At 33.2% G+C, this 20,959-nt stretch overlaps 1 protein-coding gene across 3 annotated transcripts in view; it reads right to left on the reverse strand.

The window, feature by feature from the left end:
- pbx1a (pre-B-cell leukemia homeobox 1a) overlaps positions 1-20,959 on the reverse strand; it is a 128,262-nt gene that overhangs the window by 9,423 nt on the left and 97,880 nt on the right. The window contains exons 4-8 of one of the 3 annotated variants that reach the window (XM_056473286.1): positions 17,493-17,683; positions 15,347-15,473; positions 13,552-13,711; positions 9,663-9,772; positions 4,126-4,215 (exon numbers count right to left, since the gene is read on the reverse strand). In XM_056473286.1, coding sequence (XP_056329261.1) covers positions 4,126-4,215; positions 9,663-9,772; positions 13,552-13,711; positions 15,347-15,473; positions 17,493-17,683 — 678 coding nt within the window. Of the gene's footprint in view, positions 1-4,125; positions 4,216-9,662; positions 9,773-13,551; positions 13,712-15,346; positions 15,483-17,492; positions 17,684-20,959 lie in introns of all 3 variants that reach the window. The other 2 variants (XM_056473277.1, XM_056473294.1) reach the window with 2 other exon arrangements.

Here is a 20,959-nt window from a genome sequence, read left to right on the forward strand (position 1 = left end):
CACAAGAGATGTATTTACATCATCATAAGCCACTGGGACACAATCATGCTCTCTATCAGCAACAGACGGCACACAGACACACTGGGCCACTTCCACAGCGGCTATTTAGAGAGCCTGTGTTACTGTGTTTGTCTTTTTTTTCCCTCCCCTGCTCACACTTTGCTGGCTCGCTGTCAGTGCTGTTAAGGTGGCAGATGTGTGATATGACCAATGCACTTGGATTGCTGTCCCAAATCTCCGCTCAGCCTCCCTTGAGACTGTCTGATCAATTTCCTCTGCCGGCGACACGGCTTGTCCAAGTGGATTTTACATGCTGGCCTGTGCGCTTCTCCCTCCCCCAGCACACGAGCCCAAATACAGCAGCACGACTGGGGTGTATTGCCTATTAAACGGCGTAGCTCACTGTACACTATCACAGCATGATGCATTGAGAAAGAAACTAACCATCTACAGTTGAGGTCGAATGTAATAGTGCTCCTGTGAAATTTGTGTTCCTTTTCAAATATTTCCCAAGTGGTGTTTGACAGACAAATAAAGTTTTTACAGCATATCCCAATTTAAATTTTCTGGGGAATGTTTTATTTATTTTAGTTTGGCTGGAATAAATATTTAAAATATATTATAGAAGATTTTTATTTTGATTGACTTGCCTATTTATTCTAAGTTTAGGGATTAATGGGCAAGTCAACTGAAGTTAGCATAATTAGTCAAGTCAAACGAAAAAAAAATAAATGAAGGGGACTAATATTATTGACCTTAAAATAGTTTTAAAAATAAAAAAAACAGCTTTTATGAACCTAGCTAAGTCTTTTAAAATAGTTTAAGGTATTTTGCAAAATATATAGTAAAATATTAAATATTATATACTGTCATCCTGGCAAAGACGAAATCAGTTATTAGAAAACATTTATTAAAAGTATATATATATATATATATATATATATATATATATATATATATATATATATATATATATATATATATATATATATATATATATATATATATATATATATACACATATACTGACAAAAATGTGTTGAAAACAACATCTTATCTTTGCTAAAGACACCAAATATAAAAAAAAAAAAAAAAAAAAATCACAAGAGGGATAATAATTTTTGTCTTTGACAATAGTTATAACCAGAGTTGGGTGGAACGCAATCCACAGTAATGCGTTACTGTATTCTAATTACATTTTTGAGGAACGCAGTAATGTAACAAATTACATTTTAAATTTGTGTAATCTGTTTACAGTTACTAAAGTCAATGTAATTGCATTACTTACGTTACAAATATAGTTTTTGGAAGAAGAAATGATTCTTTTAAATCATGTTTTCTGCTGCAACGTGAGTTAATAAGCAAGTGCTTTTAAAAAGCTGGAGAATACAAGCTGAAATAGCTGTCGAGAGTGGCTGCATCTTCAGGTGGAAATACAGACATTACTTTGATTTCACTGAGCGTAAAAACAAAAATATTTAAAGTCTAAAGAACTTTCGACTGCTTTTAACTTGACCAGCAACTTGTTCAGCAAAAGAACAGAATTCTACGACAAAACTCATCACCAAGGAGGACACTGGCACCCAAAAACACGGTGGCCCAACTCAGCCTAAACAGGCTAAATTAAAAGAAATTGTGCAGGATCAGGAGTGAAGGTATCTTCTGAATGTGAAGTGAAGCGTAGTTGCTTATGGGGTCGTTCACATATTGCGTCTTTTGTGCATTTTACGCGCACTTGCATTTCCCAGGCACACTAAGTTGAAAACAACGAGTCACGTGACAAGAACTGACCGATCAGCTTCATACTTTGAAATATACACATTTAGGTAGACTAATTACATCAGACAAACACAGAACACCCAAACACTGAAGTGCCTTGTCATACGATGGATGTCAATGGTTACAGATATTCAGTTATTTTCTTTTCTATTAAAAAAAGACAAACAGCTTCGAAACAAGTGACTGATGGTAGAATTTTAAGTTTTGGGTGAACCATTTAAGTCTTTTGAATATGTCAAGCTTCTGTGATCAACCCATTGTAATGTTTTTCAGTGAATATTAAATTACTGATAGAGCTGCAGTTTATTTTGTATATTTTATAGGTATAAATTCAATATAAAGTAAAATATAGCTCCATTCTGATTGGTTGAGCTGCCTTTGAAGCTACTGTGAATTATTTTCTGTGTATTCAGATTCATAAATTTGAAATAACAATAACGGTTTATTTTTGCGTTAAATAACAATCATGGCATCAAAGGGACTGCTTTTGTTGTTTTTTTCTTATACATTTTATAGTTGCTGTCCTTGATTCTGATTGGCTGAGCAGATCTATTGTAATTTACGCTATTGTGTAAAGTATGCTGCTGTGTCTGATGCTTAGCAGTCATTTCAGAGGAACTACAATGTAAAATCTTGCTGTGAATATGGAATAACTGTTTTATAAAAGCAATAATCCCCATGAAGCTGTGGTTTACAGATAATTTATGATAGCTCTCTGTAATCCATGGCTTTTGGGTTGCTTTATTGGACTTTATTTTGCAAGTACCCAGACACCATTTGTTTTAAATGTGTTTTAAATTTCCTAACAAACTACATGAAGCTAAATAAATTGTTTTACTGTCGAATATATAGATTGTACTCCATGTTAGCTTGCTTTGGTCATGTTAGTTAGTTGTCCCAAAAAAATCTTTAGAATTTTATCTTAAAATCTTATTTTATTCATTATTTGAATAATATATTGGTCTGTCTATCATCCATCCATCCATCCATCCATCCATCCACCCATCCATATTAAATGTTTATTAGTTTTTATTAATTTTATTTTAATTATTTTTTGGTTATTTAAAATTATATAATTGATTTTATTCATTAATTTAATAATATATTGGTCTGTCTGCCATCCATTCGTCAATCCATCCATCCATCCCTCCATCCATCCATCTTGAATGTTTATTAGTTTTAATGAATTGTATTTTAATTATTATTTTTTATTATTATTTTAAATTTTATAATTCATTTTATTCATTATTGAATAATATATTGGTCTGTCTGCCATCCATCCATCCGTCCATCCATCCATCCATCCATCCATCCATCTTAAATGTTTACTTGTTTTAATTAATAAAAAAATAAACAATAAAAAATATTAAAATACAATTATTATTTTAAATTATATAATTAATTTTATTCATTGATTGAATAATATATTGGCCTGCCATCCATCTGTCCATCCATCCTTCCATCCATCTTAAATGTTTATTAGTTTTAAATAGTTTTATTTTAATTATTATTCTTTTTTATATTATTTTAAATTATATAATGAATTTTTTTTATTAATTGAATATTATATTGGTCTGTCTGCCATCCATCCATCCATCCATCCATCCATCCATCCATCCATCTTAAATGTTCATTAGTTTTAATTAGTTTTATTTTTATTATTATTATTATTATTATTGTTATTATTATTATTATTATTATTATTATTATTATTATTATTATTATTATTATTATTATTTTAAATTATATAACAAATTTTATTTATTCATTGAATAATATATTGGTCTGTCTGCCATCCATCTGTCCGTCCGTCCATCCATCCTCCATCCATCCATCCAATCCATCCATATAAAATGTGTTTATTTATTTATTTATTTATTTATTTATTTATTTATTTATTTATTTATTTATTTATTTATTTATTTATTTATTTATTATTTTTTATTTTTTTGTATTTTTTATTTAATGAATTATTCACATTTAATGAATTTCAATTTTAGGTGTAAGATTTTAGATTAGATTCAGAGTTAGATTTTGTACTTAAGTTAAATTTATTCTTCATATGCATTTTATTTCAATCTTTAATTAAAAATAGCAAATATATTAAACAATACCATGTTTTTACCTTTGATAAACCACAATTACCCTTCTAGAAAACGATTTTTTACAAATCTTCTGTCAGATATGGTCAAATGTCCCCAGCACAAGCAGTCTACGCGGATGTTTGCTGACACATCTCTCCTGCTGCCCAGTACAGTCTGTCAAATCCCACTCGCAAACTCAGCAGCACATCAAGACAACAGCAGAATCAGGTACAAGAGTGAAAAACAGAGAGTGCGGACTTACATTGATGCCCTGTGGACTGTATATCTGACTGGCAGCAAGGCTTTCACTGTATCCTCCTGTCTGACTGATAACATGGCGAAGAGTATCCACCTGCAGACACCGGAACACAACATACAAAAGCGTTCAAAACAAAGACGTCTGTGCTGAGAAAAGGTCAGCCTGATATCAGAAGGATATTGGCAGCCCAAAAGGTCATCAAATGTTGAATGAAATGTTTGTGCTGCAGATATCAAACAAGACAAGGTTTGTTCTGGGTTTTAGATGAGGGAATACATCTGTGTTTACAGTCTAATCATAAGGGGGGATTCAGTTAATTACATGAGATTAAATTAAATCAATTAAAAAAAATAAAACAACCCACAAAAAAGAAATTACAATATGAATAAATGTATGCATAAACTAATTTATTTACTTTTTAATAACATTTTTAAGCTTAATTGTTTTTACTATACTTGTAATTACACGTAAGTTTAAAAGATAACAATTATTATTAAGTAATTACATGTGGCAGTTTGTGTACATAAATGTATTTAAATACAGTTTTTAATATGCATATAAATTATGATTACCATTATACTCCACTATGTTTCAATCAGTTAATAAATCAACTAATTACATTTGGAAATGATTATATTACATTATGTGGTTTCAATTAATCGTGATATTGTGAGTAAAATACATAATAATTATAATAATAATAATAATAATAATAATAATAATAATAATAATAATAATAATAATAATAATAATAATAATAAAACCATATACAATTGTATGTATTTATGCATGTATTTTTATATAATATTTATTATTATTATCATTATTATTATTATTAGTAGTAGTAGTATCATTAGTATAATAATGATAATAATTATAATAATAATAATTATTATTATTATTACTATTATTATTATTATTATTATTATTATTATTACTATTATTATTATTATCATTATTATCATTACTATTATTATTAATAATATTATTATTATTATTATTATTATTATTATTATTATTATTATTATTATTATTATTATTATTATTATTATCATTAATACAAACATTTATAACTTTTTAATACATATTTTTATAAACAATATTTCTAAATAATTTAAACATTTTTACATAAATAAATACACATGTAAAGAAGACAAAAAGTCACAAAATCTGAATTCACTCAATATTTCTAATAATGATAAAATAATCAATCCAAAAATATGATTAAATACGATTTCAAGAAATAGTATAATATTTGAATAGAATAAATATACATTTATTTTAAAACAAGTAATTTAATTTAAATAAACTAATTTATTTATTTGAACAAACGTTTCGTTGAAAAAATAAGTCAATAAATGTGAAAATATATAAATGATATAATACTAACTAAACAATTTAACTAATGTATAGCAAAAGATTTTCCAACATTTTTTAAACATTTTCCTCAGCACTTCAAAGCATCAAATAGCCCAATGAAAAATCTCTCTTGTGTAATTCTTGCACCACATGAACTCATTTCAGAAGATTTCCTCTGGGATTCCGGCACTGAATATTCATGAATCACCCAGAGCATTTAGAGAAGTTGCTTCGTTAGGAAAGGAAAAACATGGACGTCAAAAGAGGACAAACTGAAGCGCCCAGTGTTTGAATGCTAGCGTATCGGGCAAGGTCAGGCAGCCGCGGTGGCGGACGTGACAGCAATGTTGCTGACAAGAGCTGTATTGTTTCCAAGACTGTCTCTGATGGTCTATTCATTTGGAAGTTGACAATGGCCTGCTGGAGGCAAACTGTAACCCCAGACCGTCCTCAAGGTCAGGAGGCCCGTCACCAACACAAATCTACACGCGTCCGACACTGGGATATGAGTGACTGGAGCTCACAGATGAACTTTGTTATGACAAGGATATAAAACAAGATGGCAACTGTTTGATCACTTATGACAGAAACACACCATTCTGAACTAACAGAGAAGGTTGCCTTGAAAATATTGATTAACACAACAATAAAATATAGCTGCAAGCAGCAATTAAGGGGCCAAGCAGAATGAGAAGGTAAGTATGACGGCGGAGGTCAGACAGAGAGGAGGAAATGGCAGAAAAATCATAAATAGGTTTACTGGCAAAATGACTTAATTGTGTGTGACTTTTGATCAAATTGATTTGTTGTGGTCAGTGTGAGGTAACAATGTCACACAGAAAGTTTGGGGCTCTATTTTCATGATCTAGGCGCAAAGTCTAAAGCGCATGGTGCAAAAGCATTAAGGGCATGTCCGAATCCACTTTTGCTATTTTAAGGATGAAAAAATACACTCTGTGCACTGGCACATGGTCTAACAGGGTTGTGCTTATTGTCTTAATGAGTTCTGGGTGTGTTTTGAGTATTACGTGCATTAGTGATGCACGGATGGCGGTTATATCCGCGAGCGCTGCGGATAATCCGGGGGTCGGGCGGGTTGGGTAATAAAAAAATACATTAAGATTAATTGCGGGTGGGTCACGGGTGGATGTAGCGGGACATGGCAGTGTACCAGCGAAAAAGCAGGGAGCGGACTTAGCAGAATGGGACGATGAGACAAAATAATAGATGAACTTTCAGAAAACGTGCTATCGTTCTTAGAGAAACAAGATCGCTTATTTACAGGACTGCAGTGCCTTGCGGGGAGAATCTTGTGCATTCCTACAACAAGCAGTGCGAGCGGTGCTCATTCAGTGCAGCTTGCCATGTTTTGGAGGTGAGGCGGAATCGCTCAAATTTAGGCACAGTAGATGCTATTCTGTTTTTGCACAGTGCAAAAAAAAGGCCAAGTAAACATAACATAGCTGCCGTCTAGGCTAAAATGGCACCCTTTTTGTTATCTTGTTCCTGTATCTGTAAAAGCACAAATTTCCTATTTTTACTTTCAGTATCTATTTGAAAATGAAGAAAACCTCGTCTCAAAACAAACTTTTGCTTTATAATTAAATGTTCATTAACGAAAAACGAAAAAGAGATGCGCAGATTAGCTCACTGAATCTGCTGTTAATATCCACGATGACCTATCATCATGCCTAGAACAAAGAATTATATTATTAAAGTGACGATCGGGTGTGGATACATATATCTGATAATATATGTGCGAGCGTGTGGATGATTAGTATGAAGCCGCGGATCCGGGTGACATTTCAGCTGATCTGCACATCTCTAACATGCATTAAACCAATCAGAGTCTCATCTCTCATTCCCTTTAAGAGTCAGTTGCATCGCACCACGGTGCATTTGCTATTTACATGACAGACTTTGTAAGTAGAAAAACTGAACGCTTCACTAGCAAGAAAACAGTTAAACAGAGCATCTGCAGCGCGAGGATAAAGAACGATCCTCCTCCATTCAGGCTCTTTACTTTCTCTTTATTTTACTTTTACTCTTTACTTTTCTTCTTTACTTTCATGGATAAGGTAACGGTGTTGTACGCACTCCACTGGAGACACCCATTAGGCTACATAATTAATTTTGTTTGTTAAGTGCAAAGATTTGTTTCAAAACTAAATTCAGTTCTAATATTCAGCAAAATTATGCATGAACAATAATAACAAAGTGTGGTAAAAAAAAAATTGTAACAAATATAAATATGCACATAATAAATAATACTGCTAATAATAATAACATTATACAGATGCAAACTGTTATGAATAACTGAAAAAAGCCCACCGTGGTGAGGCATGGAAATATTGTGTTTTATATGTATGAAAAAAAAAATTGTTGTAACATTTTAATTCTTTTTTTTTTCATATGTAAAGATATTTGTGTGTTGCTGTCCTGTGTGTAATAAGCAATGTCTAAGCATTTGGGCCTGCAAAAGGGGCATAACTAACACACTCTGCACTGGACTTTAAAACCAGCTTTTATTGGTCGGTTGCTCTATTTCAGTTCCTCAAAACGAGCCAATAATGCACCTTAACACACCTCCTTTCTAGACTGGAACACCCATGAGTCCACAAAGTGGCGTAAATGAATTTGCTATTTAAACAACATGCCACAAAACATGCAAATTAGGGGTTGCGTTGGTCTGAAAATAGCAACAAATCACTCCATACACATCTTGCGCCTTATTGCGCGGGATGTATGATAGGTTCCTTTGAGTCAATAGATTTTCCTTTGAGTCAGTTGGACAGTTACAGCATCAGAGGCAATTTTATTGATGTGCTAAATAAACGTTGCCTTGTACTTGTACATGTGTAATGACAATAAAATTGAATCTAATCTAATTTAATCTAAAAATTTAGAGTGCTAAAATGATTGTCTTATTGTTTGAAGTGGTATGCTGCTTGATAAAATGGCCCTATCATTTATACAGCACAATGCAGCATCAGGCTCAGCACAATTGTTTTGGTAGACTTTGTTGGAATCTGGCTCGTTCTGTAAATGGTCTGCTTCTTATGCTTTAACCTCATGCACAAGCAGATCCATTTTCTCACTAGTGAAGCATGCAGTCACGTAAATAGCAAATGTGCCATGCTATGACCATTACTCTCTTTAAAAGAAAATGGGAGATAAAACTCAGATTTGTTTATTGCAGATTTGTTTTGCCACAAAAACACACCCAAAACTGATTAAGATAATAAGAATATTCCTTTTAGAGCATGCTCTGGGTGCACAGACCCTTTTTCCAATCCTTAAAATATCAAGTGTAGTGAATTTGGATGTGCTCTAAGTGCATCTGCCCTGTGTGATTTAAACTATACACTTAGCTAAAATAGAGCCTATAAAGTCTCGAGCACAAATATTTCATATATCCTAACCACTAGGTGGCACTGTACTTTTTTCAAATATCCAAAAATCTAAAAATTCTTAAATCAAAAAGCATTTTTTTGGAAAAACAAAAAAATATTGTCTTGCTTTTAGAATTATTAAGTAAAAATTAAGTAAGATTTTCCTTAAAACAAGCAAAATAATCTTGTTTTACTTTGAAATAACATTATTTTTCTTACCCCATTGGCAGATTATTTAGCTTTATTATTTAGCTAGAATATTTTTGTATACCATATGTACCAGAATACAATACAATTGTGACGTCACAACAGTGACAAGAAAAAGGATGGAAGTTAGCGAGCGACGGGCATAAAAATTTGGCCTGGAGTGCAGCCAAAATATGAGGAGTCTCATATTTCCAATGACGATGATGACGATTATTTCAGACCAATCAGTGAAAGAACTAACAATAGATGCCTAAATACCTTCAGTGTTTGGCCTAAATATTAAATTATTTGGCATATACAGCATGTGCTTGCTTGCAAAAAGGGGAGGATATAGAAAAGCAAAACCCAATAAACAAAACAAAAAAGCAGAACAAATGCTATTCTAAGGGCCTTTCTTTGAAATTCAATAAAAAAATATAACAAAAGAATCAGCACACTGATAGATTTAGCTTGGTAAACTGCAGCATCCCCAGATGTGATTTAGTGAGCGGGGTAATCAGGATTGTCATTATGACAGCACAATGTGTGATTGGGTTTAATTGAATGACATTAGTTACGGTCATCTGCCCTCTCTCTCCCTACCTGTGACTGAACGTTGGCCCCCACTTGGGCCCCCTGGTATGAGTCCCCATTCAGAGACTGAACACTCATGAACAAGTCCCCGGAGTTCATGTTAAAAGAGCCAGCAGAACCTAAGAGGAAGAGAGGAAGAGAAAGAAAGGAAAGAAGATAAAGACAAGAAACAGTCATGCAACAGCGAGACTGACGTAAGGAGGATTAGTATTGCAGAGCTGATGCTGTGAGGGTTATGTGCTGAAAAACACACAAGCTTTGCTGTAAAATTACACATGCTCAGAATAAGTCAAGAGAATGCTGATAAATGTAAATATATAGCATGTTTAGATCATTCATGACCATAATAATATAATTTCTAATTATTAGTGTTCCAATTTTAGATCCTCCCAAACTTTTTCTTGTGAAATCAAGCCAAACTTGATTGAGGGGTTGCGCAGACGGTTAATATACCAAACTATTACATTAAAGCTGCTTTAGTAATTTCCTAATGTATTGATTTTGAAAAATAAATGGAAAAAAATACTTCAATCATATTAATAATGATACATGTTTATAGTGAACTTCTTACAGTAAAAACATAAACAAACACATTTCTAACACAGTGGTGCTCAATGCTAAATACACAAGCTGCACCTGCCTTTGTCATGATTTGCTCGCTGATGTTCTCTTTATTGTGCTCTTTCTACGAGTTACAGTATTTACATTTTTAAAAGTCTGATTAATGCACAACATTTATTTGAAACATTTTATTTCAGTTGACTTTTTGTAGCTCAATAAATAAACAAACAAACTAAGGTTATGTTAAATTAGAAATTATAATCTCTGCTGAAGGCATCCATTCACTCTCTCTCTTCTCAGATGGGATGGTGGGACCTACACATCCCCACCCTTGCCTCTACGCACCCCGTAAGATCTAATATGTAAGATCTGTAAGTCTCTTTCTGTATAAGAGATTATGTAAGTTATATATGTATTTTCTTTTGAAAACTCAAAAAAGTATTTATGTACATTATATATATATATATATATATATATATATATATATATATATATATATATATATATATATATATATATATATATATATATACTTCAATTGTAATAATGAAACAAAAAACTTATTCTGATATACACTTAAAATAACTATAAAATAATAAACAATCATAATAAACTGTATTATATATTTGAAAGAAATTGTACAGAAACAGCTAATTCGTCAATTATTTAATTAATTGATTTGAAATTCTGGATTTTATAATATATGTAAATAACAACAATTTATTTCTTTACTTATTTATTTTTAAATTTTGAAACCTTTTAGAATCTGAACTCCATTCCAGTCTGGTTGCTTTGGATAAAAGTGTCTGCTAAATTTATAGTACAATGTCAAATGAAAATAAAATCCAAACAAATCAATTTAAAAGTGAAAGGTATAATAATCATCAACAATTATCATTTGGACTTCAATTGAATCAATTGTCCAATCCAGTCTCTGATTCACTTCACATAACAACCACATTTTGGGGAATTTTATTTGAACAAAAATAAAACAAAACATCTATATCTGGCTTCAAACAGTAAACTTATCAGGTTACCACATTTGGTTAGGGTTTTGTCTATGTAGAATAAATCGATTTGGAATCGCCCTGGAACACTAGCCTAATGTTGTTTTCCTCTTGTGAATGGTTTCTCAGCCTGCTCATGCTGGTCTTTAGTTGGCTGGCCAGTGCCCAAATCCCTCTAAAACCATCAAATTAGACCTGCATGACCATCTTGGCAAAGACTGGATAACTAGCCCTGAGCTAGTTTAAGCTGTTTTCGTTCAGCAGGAAAAGATCTAATGTAGAGATGTTATAAGCCACTAATGTACATATACTCAAAGATGAAAGGGTTTTCAAGCATCAGGACAACACAAATGCAATATGTTTTACTGCATTTTCATGTTTTATAGTGTGTCATGTGACCAGACAGAAAATAGAAAATGTTATTTAGTGTAACAACAGCTTGATAGAATTTTTTGTTAACATATTAAAAGACTATATACAGCAATAGAGCGAGAATAATATTTCTAATGGAGCTGTTGACATGGAATTAAACCAGATTTTGGTAAAACCCAAACAGTAACAACATGAAAATAAAACAAAACAAAAAAATCTGAAAATTTTGTAATGTGTACAGTAATAACAATGGAATGACACAAGGAGAAAGCACTGAACAATAGAAGCATTTAAAACATTAAGAAGTCTCTGATATGGAGAATGCATTGCTCAGATGTGAGTTTTTCAAAAAATCATGATGGTTCCGTGGGTCTCGTCTATCAAATCTGATCTTTATTTTGTATTTTCTATTGGATACTTGTCAGGTGAATGGAAGGACCATTTGAGCAGCTTTATTTTCTTTCTCTGAAAGCATTTGACAGTTTGCTTGGCTGTGTTTTGGATCATTGTCTTGCTCAAATGTCCACCCTGGTTTCATCTTCATCATCTTGCTAATGTAGATGTTGGACTGAAGCAGCTAATATTCATTTCCAATGATGAAGGGCAGAGGGTTACTGAATAACTACTGAGAGATTTCAGCTGCTGTCTGGGCTTTCCCCGTCTTTCTATATCTCCCTTTCTTCATGTGTTCAGTACTTTTTTTTTTTTTTTTTCAGTACTTCAGTACTGTGTCATTTTATTTTAATACACATAACTTCATTTGTAATCTAATTAGTTAAGTTGTCTTTTCATATATGGATTTCTTTGGCTGTTACCAACATCCGGTGAACATTTCAAGTCAACAGCACCTTTAGAAATATGTTTTCTGAGAAAAATGGTAAGATGTTCAATACTTATTTTCCCAGCGGTAAGTGATACAGCGAAAATATCAACCTTCAAACCACTAGGCTTCAGCAATTCACTGACAAGACATTAAAACATAAAATGATCACTTACATACAGCTCAAAAAATATGAGGTGAAAATCTATTACATTAACATCCATGCTGTTTTTGATATTGTAGTCTCATACACACCAAACTGCAACATATCATCTTCAATCCGTATAATATGTCTTAAAGTTCGGTCACATTTACAATTATTTGGGGATTTCTTGTGGGTAAAATGGCAACACTATTAACAATAAACCAGATAAAGCAATGTTTGCTACTGGCGACACACCATCAGCTTAGCACTAACATACTATAATAACTATTAAACAGTTCCAAGATCAACAATGGGCGAAGGAGGCCTGAAATAGACTTTCATTAATACTGCAGTGACATCTAAGATGGACAGTACAGTTACACTGCCACAGCCGAGTCATTCAGGATGTGCTAATTGAGTCACACAAGGAATCAAAGAATGCTATTTGTCTTTTAATGGAGGAGAACTCCCTAGATGTTTAAGAGAGAGCAGGGCTTAACTTAATTTCCGCTTTAAAGGCCGCAGGGCACTAATCAAATGTACATGGACCTCTAATCACTTCAAGGCTATAGGACAAAAGGCTTGACCATCCAGTCATAATGACATCCATGAGGTCAACCAGACAACAGCAACCGAGTACCTTGGGTGAGTTCAAACCAGATAAAGCAAAATAGCATTTTAGCCAAATAATGTTTGAAGCAGAGCAATTGATGAGTAGAAGATGAATGCTTGAATTAAAAAGCAAGAGCCTACAGGCTACTGATGGAGATTAAGAAATGGGAGACTTGGATTGCATAAAAAGGAAGCTTTATGGACAAGGAAATGGTTTAAAGAAAGGGAAAATATAAAGCATCGCAGTGGTGAAATGTTTATTTGCTAGTTAGTGACGTTAAAGCTGGCATTTCTCTTCTAAAAGCAGGGCTGTAGACTAAAACAGGCCAATGAAAAACAAACGCATCTGTTGTTTGTGTGTTGATTTATTGCAAAGCTCACCGGCTGAATTTGGTGTGGAAGGCGAGTTGGCTTGGCTGCCATGGGTGGAGACGCTGGTTGCGTTAGCGGCGGTTCTGGCAGCGTACATGTTGGCTTCTTCTTGGAATTTTCCAATATTTTTCTTGTATCTGATCCTTTTGTTTCCAAACCAGTTGGATACCTAAAAAAGGAATTAACAACCAGTAAATCCGACTGTTAATTCAAAAAACACAAGCAAAACATGCACTTTATCTAGCGACTATGTAAAACCGCACATTGTTTTGCATGTTGGTAAAATTATGTTGCAAAATATAAATCATAAAGATCTTTGTGACTTTGGGCCACAAGACCTGACATGCTGTCATTTTTCATTTTTTTTTAAATTGAGATTTATACATCAACTGGAATTTGAATACATTTTTGTTCCATTGATGTATGCTTTGTTAGGATAGGGCAATATTTGGTTGAGGTTTTCTGTGGGTTAAAAAAATCGAATTACTGAGCAAATCTCCTTTAAAATGGTCTAAACCAGGGCTGCCCAAACTTTTTCTTATGAAGGGCCAAAAATCAAACTTTGAGGCTAGTAGGCCGAAGGTATATACTGTATAGTTTCCATGGGTAATTTCCTAGTTCATTTAATAATGTTTAGAAATGACTAGAAAACATTGCTTTATATTAGCTTTTTACATTTTATAATGCACTTATTACAATAAAATCAAAACAATCTTATTTATAACAGAAATTCACTAGTTTTTGCCTTGATTTTCTTGCCAATGTCTTCTGCATAGTTCTCTATTCGTCGAGTGACAGTTATTTACATTTATATATTTTGAAAAATCTGATTCATTTACAACATTTAATTGAAACATTTAATTTCAGTTAGCTTTTTTTTGTAGCTCAGAAATAGAACAAACAAAAAAAGTTACGTCAAATTAGAATTGACAATCTCTGTGGGCCCTACATTGGGCATCTCTGGTCTAAACAAAGTGCTTAGCAATGCGTATTACTAATCAATTCAATTCAACTGTCAATAATCAAAGATGAACTTACAAAACTTTATAGAACGTGATCTTTACTTAGGCCCAATCCTAATTCTACCCCTTAGCCCCTCCCCTTACTTTTGCGCATTCACATGAAGGGGTAGGGGTGTCCCAATTCTTTTTAGCTTTAAGGGGAAGGGGTAGATACCCTTTCGAACAGAGATTTTTTTAGGACCACACTCGACCACACTTACCAAGGGGTAAGACAATTTCCCAGAATACACCAGCCACAACGGCAGTAAAGCTGCACCCGGAAGTAAGGAGATCCACAAATTTATATTTTTTGTCATTATTATGAATTTTTACAACAAACAAGCACATGTTTTAATATATTTATAACCGCATTCGTGTTTTACCGTCATGTTTAAAAAAAAAAAAACGCTAAAATGAAAACAGCAAAATTTCGCTATCTATAATCCATAATAATAACTCCTGTACAGAAGTCTCTCAACATTCTGACACTGGATGACACTGGAATACCCTGTCAGAAAAGTCTAGTGGCTAGGAAAGACCTTTTTGCATTATGACCTTAATCGGATAAAATTAATCAAAAATCGCTGTTTACATGGTAGCCTCTTAATCACAGTATTGTCATAATCATATTAAAATTGAATTATCTCATTGTTCACAATATTTTATTTGTGTTCAACAGAAGAAATAAACGAAGGCATGTTTGGAACATGAAGTTATGTCATCAGTACAACACATTTCTTAGCCTTCACATGTATTGTGCGTGTTTGTGTATGTGGAGGGTGATGATGGCGGCTGCGTTTCACCTGTGAGACTGTAATGGAGCATTTCTTTGCTAGCTCCTCCTTGGCCTCCTCGCTCGGATACGGGTTGCTGAGATGGGAGTAAAAGTATTCATTCAGGATCTCTGTGGCCTGCTTGTTGAAGTTTCTCCTTTTTCGTCTAATGGAAAATGACAGAAGAGAGAGATAGACAGAGAGAAAGCCAGGCGCCAGAGAGAGCGAGAAAGGGAAAGAGCAGAGCCAGAATGATTCAGAAGCTAGTGTCAGGAAAGTTCTTCACATATGAACCTGCCGTGTACAAAAATACCTATCACATAAAAATATAACACAATCATATTTGTTTATATGGTTTATGAGGACTTTCCTTAGGTGTAATGTATTTTATACTGTTAAAAAATGCTTATTATATGGCCTTACCCTACTCTTTAAATCAACCCTCACAGGAAATGTTGAATGACAAAAGACTCTGTAAAGTATGCTTGTTAACTGTTTTGAATTACAAAGACACAACACATCCTTGTAAAGCACTTAATAAAGTACAACTAGGTCATAACTATGTCATTATACAATTTTTTATCTGTTATTAGTTTATTTATTGCCACATCAGAAACTTATGACTATTTCATGTAGGGCTGGGTGATATTGAAAAAAGATTATTAGGATATCATGCTTTATATCATTCAATATCGATAATTATTGAAGATTTTTTTAACAATACATTTAGGAATATTAGTATTTTTTTTAATTTAACAACATTACTAAGGCAAATAGATTTAATAGTCAAAAACAAAACAAAACAAAATAACAACAACAACAACAACAACAACAATTAAACAAAATATCTCATTTTTTTATAATAAACAAAAGTGTTAAAGAGACTCTTCACTTGATAAATGAACAAGATCTGTAAGGTGTGAATAATAATGATACAGTAAACCGCAAAACTCTGTAAACAAAACAAATTATGATAATCAAACCTGAGCTTTCAAGAAGAGGAACCAGCCATCATTATGCAAATACGTACCGCAACATTACAAATTGTAAAGTTGAATGACTATTAAATGACAAAACTCTTTCAGATGGGGTGCTAGATGCTGGGATGCACAAGAAAACTAAATAAAAAGCCACTCTGGCGACATCCTTACATTCTTTATTATTTAGAATCTCCTCACTGCTGCTATACGGCACTCATTTGTGTTGGTATTCTGACCTGAAGTGACAAGCGCGAGCTTTCCTTCACCATTTTCTATGGCGTCTCTCGTAACTAGCCAACCATCAACTGATGACAAACGGACAAACTATTGCTGCAGTTCAGATGCAAGCTTATGGAGAAAAGTAAAAAGCACTGCAGTGTTTGGGTGCGCTTTTTTTGTCTGAGGTGATTAGTCTGCCATTATTACTGAAATGTGTATATTCCATACAAAGTGTGAAGCAGATTGTTTAGTTCTACATACAAGAATTGGTAATGCACTTGCGGTATTCAGAAAAGTACAGATGCTTTTTAACTAGGTGTACCTGGAAAATGTGCGTGCGTTACTTGCGCGCCGCTTGCACACCATGTGCAATGATAAACTCACATACTAAGCTTATTGGCATTCCTTTCAAGGCATGCACTTAGAAGCCACATTTTAATAAAACTATAGTCTTCATATAGAAACATCATACTGAACTTGTTTTTATCGTTTTATCGTTTATCACAATAGTGATACCGATTTTATCGCCTTCATAATTCAATGAGCGATAATACCCAATAAATAATGAATTAATTAATTTACACTAAAAACATTAGATGATCATTTGTCAGTACAATATATGATAAATAACTTATTATTTTCACCAGGGATACATTTTTAAAAACATCCAAATGCTCTCAGCTTAAAATGTTTTTCTAGTGGTCTTTAAAATTTCACAATCAAATAAAATATGTTTTATGGTGAGAGAGGCTTGACAGTGTTTACATATTGATGGTACATCATTCTTCAAGAAATACAAACGAGTCAACCTAGAGAGACTCGGCATGTAGTATAAGCAGTTTGGTGTCTTTCACATATGCTTCAGTTGATCTCTTGTAATTTAACATTTGTATAATTGTCAATTTTGTGTCCTTGCAAACCACATAAACAAGTACAAACACACAAGTACAAACACACACTCACACACTTATACAGACCTGGCGTCGAGGAAGCGGGAGCGCAGGATCATGACCGCCTCGCAGGTGCTCTGTTTGAGCTGCATCTGAATGGAGCTGAACTTGCGATGGATGATGCTCACCATGCGCTCGATCTCTTTGGGGGAGATGGGCCGGGTGCGAGACTGCTCCCTCAGCAGGTTCATCACATGGGTGGTGAACTCATTACACGCCTGAACATCCACAGAGGGGAGGCACATGCTTTAGTCTCTGTGCATGTAAACAACACTGCAGGAGCTGCTCTCCTGGACAAATACTCCATCTTAAGGAAAGCATACAGTAGTTGTTGTTTTTTGGTACAACATTAGGACTTTTCACATTTGAAATTGTTTGCATTGGGTCATCCTAATTCCTGGATAAAAGTAATACTGGGTTATCTGTAATCATGTTTAAAACTGCTCTTGCTATTCCAGGGGTTAACGATAAATCATTTATTACAGACTTTTCACACTGTATATTCCTCCTTAATCTCGGGTTAACATTGTTATTTGTAACGATATTCCGATACCAGTACCTGAGCTCAGGGTGTTGGTTGTTACCGAGCATTGAACTGATACCTAAGTGTTAATCTGTAGAAACAGTTGTGTACACTACTAGCCCTATAGAAATTGACAGAATTAATGTGTGGAGTGCTTGAGACTTATCCATTAATAAAACATGAACAAATATATACAATTAACTAGAGTATTTTTATCATCTGACATTTAACAGCAATATTATTCACTGTACTTTACTGAAACCAGTTCAACAACAAATTAAAAACTGTAAACTGAAAAAAAAAATATTTAAGTTTTACAACTGTATAAAAATATGTGCAAAAATAAATAAATGTAAAAAATGATCATGAATAGTATAGAAAAATAACCTCTTTGAAACTTTAAATTGAAAAATATCTTTTCAATAAAATAATGTGTTACCCTCTTCTTCGCAGAAGAATACCTCACTCCAGGTTTGCGGTGTTAAGCAAAGCTAGCAGGAATACTGTATGTCTCATTTAAAAAGATGGTATGAGATCATTTTATGGTTTCAAATACTCACCAAAACCGATGCCGGAATTTTTGCAGTATCTGCGACTATTTCCAGTGCTAATATCGGTATCAGAACAACCGTAGTTATTCACATAGTAGCATTGTCATTGTCAATGATTGGTGGGAACAGCACTTGACTTGACTTTTCTCCCTTTTGAAGTATTTGCTTAATGTTACCTTTCATTGGCTGCTGTTTTGTGATGCAAACCTCGATGCTCAATTTCTGATTGGCTCTTGCTGTTGCCAGGCATTCAGCATCAACAAGCACTCACTACTTCAGTTTATATTGAACAAACTTAAGACCGCAATACAAGGTTAACGCCACAATTTCAGTGCTAACCCTGCTCTAACTAACTTGCCTTGGGTGAAAGCGGTGCTATCGCTTTTAAATTATAGGTGTGAAACGTGTCTATACCCGGGGTTAAAAGCAGCGTTTAGTATTATAACAATAATTAAAGTTTGCAGAGGTTAGATTATTACCTCTTTTTAGATGTGGTAATAAGATGTGTTTCGGTTGATCAGATTTCAAAAACTGTCTGTTTCTTTTGTCCCCTTTCAGCCACATTCTTGATTTCTCAGAGAGAGACCAGACTGGAAATGGCTGGAAAACCAGCCTGGAAGTGGCCAAAACCCCTCTAAAACCAGCCAACCAGCTTAGGCTAGTTTAAGCTGTATTTTTCAGCAGGGAGGCTCTATGGCAAGAGTATGTATGAGCTTTCAATCTAATATTATGATAGAAAGTGATATGAAAGCGAATGGAAAAAAACACAGAGTTGGAGTTCCTGTTTCTTTACTCCGACAACTGCAAAACTACAATGAACGCTGTGGAACCATGATTCTATTTAGCACTTAGCCTCCCATTTAAGCTAAATGCTAACATTACAGTCTAATGTAACATTATAAAGACTTTATTTCTTCTACGTGTGTGTTGTGTGTTAAGGCTAAATGCTAACATTACAGTCTAATGTAACATTATAAAGACTTTATTTCTTCTACGTGTGTGTTGTGTGCTAAGGCTAAATGCTAACATTACAGTCTAATGTAACTTAATAAAGACTTTATTTCTTCTAAGTGTGCTTTGTGTGTTAAGGCTAAATGCTAACATTACAGTCTAATGTAACATTATAAATACTTTATTTCTTCTACGTGTGTGTTGTGTGTTAAGGCTAAATGCTAACATTACAGTTTAATTTAACTTAATAAAGACTTTATTTCGTCTACGTGTGTGTTGTGTGTTAAGGCTAAATGCTAACATTACAGTCTAATGTCACGTTATAAAGACTTTATTTCTTCTACGTGTGTGTTGTGTGTTAAGGCTAAATGCTAACATTACAGTCTAAAGTAACTTAATAAAGAATTTAGTTCTTCTACGTGTGTGTTATGTGTTAAGGCTAATTGCTAACATTACAGTCTAATGTAACGTTATAAAGACTTTATTTCTTCCACTACACTGAACGCTGTGGAACCATGGTTGAATCATGAAGTGTTGGATATTCATTCCAAATCTTATTATTATAGTAACAATTGTGAACGTGGTCCACAAAACCAGTCTTAAGATGCACTGATATAGTTGTCGGAATAGCCAACGATACATTGTATGAATCAAAATGATAATGTTTTGCTTTTATGGCAAAAAAAATAAATAAATCATTACAATATTAAGTTAATATCATGTTCCAAGAAGGCATTCTGTAAACTTCCTACAGTAAATATATAAAACCTTAATTGTTGATTAGTAATAAGCATTGCTAAAAACCTAATTAATTAGGACATCTTTCAATGTGATATTTAGATTTTTTTTAAGCCCTCAGATTCCAGATATTCAAATAGCTGTGTATATTACACTGATGGAAAGCTTATTTATGAAATATTAATTTAAATTAAATAAAAATTTTAAAAGGACAATATGATTGGTTTTGTGGTCCAGGGTCATCTATTACATATTAAAGGAACAATGTAATATAATTACTACATTTCCTTTAATAAGACATACTATTTCTGGATTTTTAATTGTACTAAATATTTGTAGGTTTTTGTTTTTCATCACAAATGTCACAGAAATAAAAAACTATACTACATTTTTTTTCTGTGGTAGTAAGGTTGTATTACTTACTGTTACTGTGATCTACAAATATGTAAGATGAAGCAGCTACAGTTTTACTAGTATTGTCTTCCTTAAATTGAATAATAATCTGAATTCCAATTTAACAACTCAAGCTACTGTCTAATGAGCATTTCTACAAGACAAACTTGTGATATTATAATTTTTACATGTGTAGGCTACAAAATCATGTGTTAAAGCTAAAATCTGTTGAACATACATTTGGTACCATTTCCACTTCTTTCAAATGTTCTCTCTGGAAGCCCAAACTCTTAAGAGAACTTTATGTGTTTATGTATACTTTTATATATATATATATA

The sequence above is a fragment of the Danio aesculapii genome, chromosome 2, assembly GCF_903798145.1.
Source record: "Danio aesculapii chromosome 2, fDanAes4.1, whole genome shotgun sequence".
NCBI lineage: Eukaryota > Metazoa > Chordata > Actinopteri > Cypriniformes > Danionidae > Danio > Danio aesculapii.